Source organism: Akebia trifoliata, chromosome 8 (assembly GCF_017979445.1).
Source record: "Akebia trifoliata isolate Shusen 1 chromosome 8, ASM1797944v1, whole genome shotgun sequence".
NCBI lineage: Eukaryota > Viridiplantae > Streptophyta > Magnoliopsida > Ranunculales > Lardizabalaceae > Akebia > Akebia trifoliata.
In genome coordinates, this window is record NC_141382.1 from 40,944,563 (window position 1) to 40,953,700 (window position 9,138).

Genomic DNA, 9,138 nt, shown 5'->3' on the forward strand with positions numbered 1-9,138 from the left:
CTAATAAAAATAATTAAAACTTAAAAAAAAAAAATACATCTGAGTTTTCTTGATCGGTCACGATTCACTTACAAACTCGACCAACTTCTAGTTGACTCGGACAAATCAAATAAAAATATATTAAAAATTAACTCCTCAAAAATATTATATATATAGTCAGAAAAACTTTTATGGCGTATATTGCTCGAATCAATGTATTTGAAGCTAACTAGGTTGAATTGACTAGTTGACTCATTATTCAACCAATTAATACTAAAAATGAATAAAGAAAAATAAAAATCTGAGTTTTCTTGGTCTTTTATGGGTCAGTTTAAAATTTTGAGAATAAAGGACCAAAGTCTTCTTGGTTTGTTTGATTTTGAAAATAAAGAATTAAATTGTGATTAATTGAAAGATAAAAAATTCTCAAATTTTTTGAAGGAGTTGAAATGCACTAAAATTTAATAATTAAGTTCTTGCATTGATTGAAAAAATAATTTATCATTTACCAATTATTAGGAGAGTTTCAAACCAAGTCTAAGATTGTCTTGATTTCAGGTTTTTCAGGATCTCAATTTACGATCATAGAGTTGGATAACAAATTTTGTGAAACAAACACCACAAAGGGGCGTACTCAAATAATTAATTGAACCAATCATGATTTCTTAATATTTACTACCAAGAAATTGAAAAATTCGACGACAAGAAAATTTGACGGGACAAGTCTCACAAATTTTACAAATCGAATTTCGACGGTTGAAATTTTGATCTTCCTCATATTTGATGGCTTAGAGACATTAAATTTCTCCCATCCACCATTAATATGATGGTTTCGACATATCGAAAAAAGAAATTCTACAATAAAAATTTTGACGCATTGATTCATCAAATTGTTTGTAATTCGACAGCCTTGGGCCGTCGAATATTGGCTTTTTTTCACAATATAACGGTTGGTTCAATAACTTTAGTAAAAGATTTTAAAAAAAAAAAAAAGAATTATAATTTCCACCAAATAAAATGGTGTTTGTTAAAATTTAAAAAAAAAAAAAAAAAAAAAAAAGATATCCCCTAATAATGCATCTGTTATTTGGGTACAAATCCAATCAAACATAAAAATAAGACTTTTTTTTTTTTTTTAATTAGAAAGGTATCTGGGCCAGCTTGCGCGCACCAACATAAAAAATAAGACTTGATTTCAGGTTTGCTGGATCTTGAACATATTAACCATCTACTTATAACTTTCGAGAGTAATAATTATCTTGGAATTTTGCATAGTTTTAAAATTTGTTAACTTGGTTCGATTGGATTTCGAGGTGATTCACCCTTTAACTCAATTGAACCAATTAATTGAGCCAACTCGGAAAAACAGTGATTCAACTTGTCAATTCAGCCGAATCAGCTTCAAAAGCATTGAGTCGAGGAATATACTTAATTGAGATGTCCTGGCTATGTATAATATTTTTGGGTTGAAAGAAAAAAAAATTAATATTTTTATATATTTAAAGATTTAATATATTTTTATTTTATTTATCCGACTCAACTTAGATTTTGTGGATTTGACTCAACTTAAGGGACATTCAAGTAGAGTTTTAAAAGATTTTTCTTTTTCTTCTGTTTTTTTTTTTTTTTTTTTTTTAATATCAATTGGTTGAACAGTGGGTCAACTAGTCAATTCAGTCGAGTTATCTTCAAATGCATCGAGTTGAGCAATATACTCAATTAAGATTTTCTTGCCATATATAAAATATTTTAGCCGAGTACAAAAATTAAATATTTTTATTGTTTAAAAAAATAAATTTTTTATATGTTTAAATATTTAATATATTTTTATTAAACTTGTCCGAGTCAACTCAAAAGTCTTCGACTCAACTTAAGTGACATTCAAGTCAAGTTTGTAAGTGAGCCTTGAAGTATCAAGAAACTAAATTTTTTTATTTTTTTCTTGATCATTATTTGGTTGAATAGGTTGGAATTTTTTTTTTTCAAGTATAATTGATTGAAAATGCTCAACTTAGGAGACGTATTAATTTGGGAATCTAATTAAGTGTGATTTATTTAGTATTAATCGTTGAGGGGTAGTTTTGGGGTCTCCAAAATCACGCTCATGCATTCCTGTGTTGGAACTGAGTAATTTTCGTGATTGAAACCCTATCATTTTCACCCGGACCATTTTTTTCTCCTCTTCTCAATCAAGTGAACCAAAAAAAACCAGAGAACAAAAGGTTTAGGTTACAAACTTCATCCCCTTCATCAGGTTTTTTAATTGGTTAAAAACCATTGCCTTAATGAAACATATCATCCGAGTCAACTCAGTATCAGGCACAGACGAGACAAGACATGGAACTGAGCTTTAAAGCCGCCATAGCAACATGACATCTAAGATTTTAATTATTAACAAAAAGGGGTCAAAACTTTTAATTATCAAAGAAGCATAAAGTAATTTCACAAAACTTGTATAAAAATCCCAAACGAGGCCTTGATAAAGATTGAAATCTGAAATCGGTTTACATAATGTTTGATTAGAATGAGAATCTAATAATCAGAACAAACAAACACCCCCAACCCATAACATTCCACTTCTACAATATACATAGTTGGAATCAAGTAATTGAGTTAGAGTAGACAACTCATAGGGACGAGACAACACAAAAGTTACAAAAGAAGCCTACATAGAGAAAGACCAGGGTTTACAGAGAAGTAACTTTATTCTCACATTGTCTTCAAAAACAACAAAGAAATTCAGCTTTTTTTTTTTTTTTTTTCCGTTTCTCCATTTCTTTGTAAGAATTTTGGGACCACGCAACTTCACAAGTGACTACTATGCGCACTCCATAGATCAAAGCAATTCTATTTGATTTTCTCTAATGATTTTCTGACACAAAAAATTTCACTCGGTCGGCTGATGTGGCAAGGGCACAGAACTGTTGAATGGCTAATTTGGTAATAACAAGTGAGATAGTTGATTGGTATACATACATTCATCCAATTGATTGAACATAATTGACATTTGAAATGGCCATCTGCTCCATATCATAGTCCTGGGTTCAATTCTCACCACAACCGAGTTACTAATCTCATTAAAAACAGGTTTACCAAAAAGAACACTTATTTCAGTAATAAGTTTAGTATTTCAACATTCCATAATAAAATTCATAAGAACTAGAACACATGTACTCAAACCAAGTTTCCTAGAGGAAAGAGTCTCAAGGGCTCGATCGAAGTGGCATTCATGTAATTTTTCAGTTCTCTTGGGATCTATTTTTACCCCTAGAGATCATGCATATAATGGGCCAACGGGGACATGCAAAGGAAAGGGCTTTTAGAAATAGGCCCAGGTTGGTCTTCAATCCTATAATGAATTTGGTGTCCATAACAAACAAACAAACAAACAGTAAACCCAAATCCATGGTAGTGTGTACCCAACCCATGTACAGTGCCCCAGGCAGCACATAATGTAGACATGGAGTTGAACATCTTAGTCAGCTCCCTAGAATATAGAAACCTGAGTCTTCTATAATTAAACAAACAAGTGGTTACAGTAAGGTGTATAAAATAAGAAACCTCTACCTACTTTCACAGACAAACAAATATTGGGGACCCACAATCTGTCTGCCTGCCTGTCTCCAATGCTTAATTGTTGATCAAGTAAAATAATAAACAATCAAAGCAAGAAAACAAATTATATGATGTGGACAAGAAAACAGACAGTTTTATGTTTAAATCATTGTTGCTGAAAACACGCAAATTATGTATATATTCCTTCCCCAAGCAGGCATGTTATGATTTTACAAATCATTGTCCCCAAAAATTCTCAAGGGCTACCAACAATAAATAGTAATGCATTTGGTCAGTCTTACTAACAAAAATAAAAGGTAACCTATTGTAACAGTGAGGGACCCACTGTTCATGTTACATAAAATTAAAAAATGAAATTATAAGAATTTACAACTTAAAAGTCGTTGCATCGTTCGAGGAAACATTTTTTTTAGAAACAAAATTATCTAAAGCATCTATAGAGGTCTGTATATAGAACAATTTGTTTAGAGATTGTTATGCTAAAATAATTATGATGACGATTAGGAGTTATAGATTGAACCAGAAGTGGTTGACATTCATCTGACCTTATAAATGAAATGATGCGTTAAGATCGATTAGATGTTCATCTGTTCAATATGATCAAGTTTTGACAAGTGATCTGTTTCATAAATGAGATGTTTTTTTATATGGGATGATAAAGTTTGGTTTCCTTTGATCTGTGTTTACTAATAACAAGAGCACTCTCAGATTCCAATGCAAGATTTCCTTTTGGGGCTCCTAATTTTCTTTGCAGTTAAGAGTACACACAAGTATAAATCTACTACTTGTTTTAACTAGAGCTTAAGATAGTCATAATAAACCAAATCAAATGCAAATTACAACCTACAAATCAACATACATTGATCCCTGAAAAGAAGACAAGTTTATAACAGAAATCTCAGAAAACAACATAAACAAAACACATATTAACGATTCCTACCAGTGTAAGGGGAAGGAAATACCAAAATCCAACATCAGCCACCAACAGGAAAGAAATAAAATGAATGAACCAAGCTCCAGCCTTTGCTGCATCTTCAAAACCAAACAGAAGCAGTTACACACAAGATATGCTATGCTCACAACATGCTGTCCGTTCTTGCTGGCAATCTCCTAAAGAAATTGAGTGGCACCGACGGAAGCTTGTGACGGAACCTTGGATGCCTTAACACATAAAATCCTGTGAGTAGAGCAACCACTCGAAATGGTGTAACATACAGTACAATGGCAGCGATCAAACAGAAAGTCACAAACAAAGCTGTAGCTCTGGGGTCTCGCCAGCTCAGAAGAGATTGCAACCTCTCCCCTTGAGTAGCTAAGTCACCAACCACCGTCTGTATCCTCCCCGCAACACTTCTCAAACGATCGTATCGAAACCTCACAATGTCCGACGGCCGAGAAGTAGGAAACGTATCGAATTCTTCATCCAACTCATCGGGATGTACTTTATCTGCATGAGAGAGACGAGTATCCATGTGGGGCGGATGTCTTGGCCTCCATCGATAGTGCCAAACACCAATCAAGAAAAGGTATAGAAAAATTGTTGGTAGTATCAGCTCCGGATACAAGACGAGTATTAAAAAGAGTATGTGAATCAGAATCGTCGTAAGAGGGTTCTTCCAATGACATATCTGATCAAACCATTTGCTAACAGCAATTAATCCACTAAGGACTCCCATAATCCTGAAAAAATTAGCTTTGCTCCTCCTCATACTCCACATATGTGAATCCACATCCAACATATACTCCACAATTTCTTTCCTCAATGGTGGCTCTGCACGGCTCAGCCTCATTGAAACGATCTGAGTGGCTTGGTGCCTCAAGCTGTCGAGCTGGATGACAGATAAGGGATGAAGATAGTGCATTTTCGGCAACAATGGCATTGAATATATATGCAACATATTAATCAAAGATGAGCATGTAAACCTCACAGCTAACTGAATTTCACCCATCTTTTTCAACCCTGAAGAATGTAACACCAAAAGTGGATACGAGTGTGTATAGACCCGATCAGTTTCTAGCGTAGAAAGCCGAATCCGCACCTTTCCGATCCTTGAATCCTTTGAACCCCCACCCTTATCTCCTCCATGTAAATGACAATTATCAAACACCCCAATCGTAATAACAGTACATGGATCATAAACTTCCCAAGTGTATTGCTCATTCCACTTAGGAGTAAAGCTGTCTATGATTGTCCTTGTTCGGACCCATTTCTGCCCATATTTCGCCACACAATAAGCATCTGTAGTCCCCCGCCCATCTTTTGTCTTCATCGGCATCAACCCCTGAGAACTCAAAATCCCCAACTCCAAAACCCCAATGCTTGGCTTCCACAACTGCTTCGCCGTCGGCCTAAGATCACTACTGTAGTGTGTCGATTCATCCAAAACGTGATAGCCGCCATCCAAACAGATTCTCAAATGAATCCTACTAGCAAACTTAGTTTCCTTCTTCTTCTCCCCTTCAACAACAACATGCTTCTCAAGATTATACCACCTTGTATGCAATGGTTTATAATCCAACCTCCTATCCACATATTGTAAAGGAATCACACACTTCCCCAAAACTTCATCCTTGTTGGGTGCTACCCTATCTTCTACACTCAAAACCAAGTGCTCCTCGAATGGCTCTGCAGCTACAAACATCAAGTCTTCGTTCCACATTGGATTAATAGTCCTGCTCTGAGAAACTTTAGTTCTCAAAGCCTGATTTCCAAGGATAGCCTTAACATAAACTTCCGGGAACCTAGTCTTATCATGGGGTAGCAAGTCCTGAGCTTCAATCACATTAACCCTCACATACCAAAGCTTGGGAGAGAGATATACCTTCGATCGAATGGTTGCAAGGCCTTCGTGGCTGACTGCGGCAGCATCCGTATGCCATGCTTCCGGGAATGCTTCATCCGCTTGGGTGCCCATCCAAACAGCCAACATAAGTTCCCCTTTAACTTTATCCCCCTTCCGATCTTCCAATCTATACCATTGTGGGGCTAAAGGACTATCAGGTGGAACACGTTTTGGAACCTCATTTAGATCGAACATTACCCGACCAATGAAATCATCCTTCACAAAATCCTTATCTTTCACAAGAACCTCAATTACCGAGGATTGGATTCGATCCTTCGAAAATGCAAAAACTTGATTCCATTCCGGGTTCGTCTTCTTTTCAAAATGGCGAGTCGTTCCCTTATAGTTTCCCAGCTTTACTTCCACATAGGGGTCACAGCTTCCAGTAATGTCTTTTGCCGGCAGATCCTTAGCTTTGACAACCCGAACGTAAAGATATTGCATCTGTTCAACGAGGTCATATGTGCTCGTAAGCTTGTCACCTGTGAGACCTCCTCCACCAAGGTGGGGAGAGGTCTCCCTTAAGGAAAAGTCTTCGGGTGGTGGAGGCCTCTGCATTTTCTACGGTTACAGAAACACAGACGGAAACGGATCAAAAATGAAATTGCAGAAACCGTCAAGTCGAACGTTATAGAAGCAATTGATGTTTAAAATTCAAAATGTTTCCAAAGCCTAGAAGTTCGGGAATGCTGACGAAACCCCCCAAGTTTTAGTATTAAATCCTAACCCTGAACGATTTCCTGAAGATTCCGAAACCGAACCTCGTAACTGTTCCCTCAAAAACCGAAAAGATTCAACCTTCCCAAAAACCCTCTGTGTAAACTTCGAACTCACAAGTATGGGGAGAGAGAAGTAAATCTTCTCTAATGAAACATCGAGAACTCAAAGAGAAAAAGATCCTCCAAATCAGAAGTAAAATGACGAGTGCTTAACATGAAACCCTAGTTTTGTGAGAGAGAACCTCTCGAACACCTCTGAAGCTTCGAGATCAAAATGTTTGAAGAAACCTGTAAAATCGAAACAAAAAGTGTTAAAAGTTTTTCATAAAGAATCTTAAATCTTTACAAACAAAAAAAATCCACTAGAAACGCTTAAAAAGAAACGAAACCTCATACAGTTCTCAAAATCTTCAGTATACAATTGAAGAACGAGCTTCAACCACAAACCTCCAGATCTGATTGCAGAAATACTTCTAAAATCTGAACAAAACCAAATAAGTCTCAAACTTCAAGAAAAAAAAAAAAAATTAACTACAGAAGATCAAAAGCCTCCAAAATCGAAATCTCAACACATTAACACAGTTTCAATTGATATTTAGGTCCGTTGAAGACATCGTAAGATCTGTAGTTGCAGAAGTGATACCTCGGAGACTGTGGAGTGGAAGACTCGAGAGGATTTCCACAATAAAACAAATCGATTAACGAGAAGTCTCTTGAAGTTCCAGCAATGGAAAATAGGTATTTTGGGAGATTTTTAATTCGAAGGAAAATAAAAGTAAGAGACTGAAAGTTTTTTAGTAGGATAAAAAAGGGTAAAGGGAGAGATCCGAATCTGAAAGAAAACAACACAGAACCCTACTCTGGTTGGTGCTCCTGTCTATTGTCCTCTTTTTTGAGACTTCAATTTTCCAACACAGTAGCACTCGAGTACGCGTGTGAAGATTGTGGTCGAATTTCGCACGTACGGGGTCAGTCGTCAGGTCATCCAGAGATTTCTTACAAGCTCTTTTTCTCGCCAATTTATCGTGATAAGAAATTAATGGGCGTGTCGAGTCACAACTCACGAGTCACGAAATGTAATCGATATTAAAATTAGAACTCGATTAATGCAACTCGTTAGTTATCCGAATTGAATCTGATTGACTTTTTTCAACATTAAAAATTAAGGGTATGATAGCACTTCAAAATTTTGATGAGAAGGTTAAATCAATGGTTAGAAATTATAAATCAGATTCATTGTTGTTGATGGGCATGTTTGGTGCCACTTTGGTAGGGAATGAATATTTGACCAAAAACCCATGATTTATTCTTCTAATATTCTTATTAGGGTTGTCAAAGAATTAGATTAGACCCAAAATATAATTCATTTTAATTTATAATTGTGGATTTCAAAGCGTGGATGTTGGATTTGACAAGGACCCCTAACCTGCCTAGATTTTGATTAACCATATCTAGATCCTACGAGATGTGAGAAATTATGTAAATTATATTATATTATATGTAACTATTGCGATAGATAAAGTTTCACCAATAGAAGCAAAATTTGGATGGCTCCACAAAGTTATACTCATACTTGAAATTGAAGCACGCATCCTTCACACGCCGCCCCCATCATAGGAATTGGGCCTTGATGTTCAATACAAGTCAATATTTAATAATAAATAAAGACATATTAGTACATGTGTATAGGAATGTCAATTATTCAAAATCAGTGTACAGACATCTCGATTATTCCACATGACTAATCTTAAGTAATTGTTGTCGATGATCATATAATTTGACAAATAACATAAATTCAACACGTGTCACAACATGCGATACTAAATTATGAGATCTAACAATATAACTCATATTTCATGTAATCAAAATTAGGTATACAAAATTGGAGAGTCCTCCTTTATAACTATCATTGAGATATGCAAAGGGACAATTTATAAAAAAGACTTGTATACGAAGAAATGTGGTAAGAACTACAGAATCCTAAGAAAAAAAAGCATAAACAAACTTAATTAGTATGCAAT

The 9,138-nt window shown here is 35.4% G+C and overlaps 1 protein-coding gene across 2 annotated transcripts; it reads right to left on the minus strand.

Moving 5' to 3' along the window:
- Positions 1-4,324: 4,324 nt before the first annotated feature.
- Positions 4,325-8,020, minus strand: LOC147396838 (FT-interacting protein 3). Of its 2 annotated transcripts, none has more exons than XM_086452083.1 (3): positions 7,761-8,020; positions 7,514-7,597; positions 4,325-7,405 (listed from the first exon to the last, which is right to left on the minus strand). In XM_086452083.1, exon 3 carries the CDS (start codon positions 6,954-6,956, stop codon positions 4,632-4,634), a length of 2,325 nt encoding a protein of 774 aa, XP_086308209.1. In that variant the 5' UTR covers positions 6,957-7,405; positions 7,514-7,597; positions 7,761-8,020; the 3' UTR covers positions 4,325-4,631. The 2 variants fall into 2 exon arrangements, with proteins under 2 accessions (XP_086308209.1, XP_086308210.1); XM_086452084.1 differs by having other exon boundaries at positions 7,507-7,597.
- Between the last annotated feature and the right edge of the window lie 1,118 nt (positions 8,021-9,138).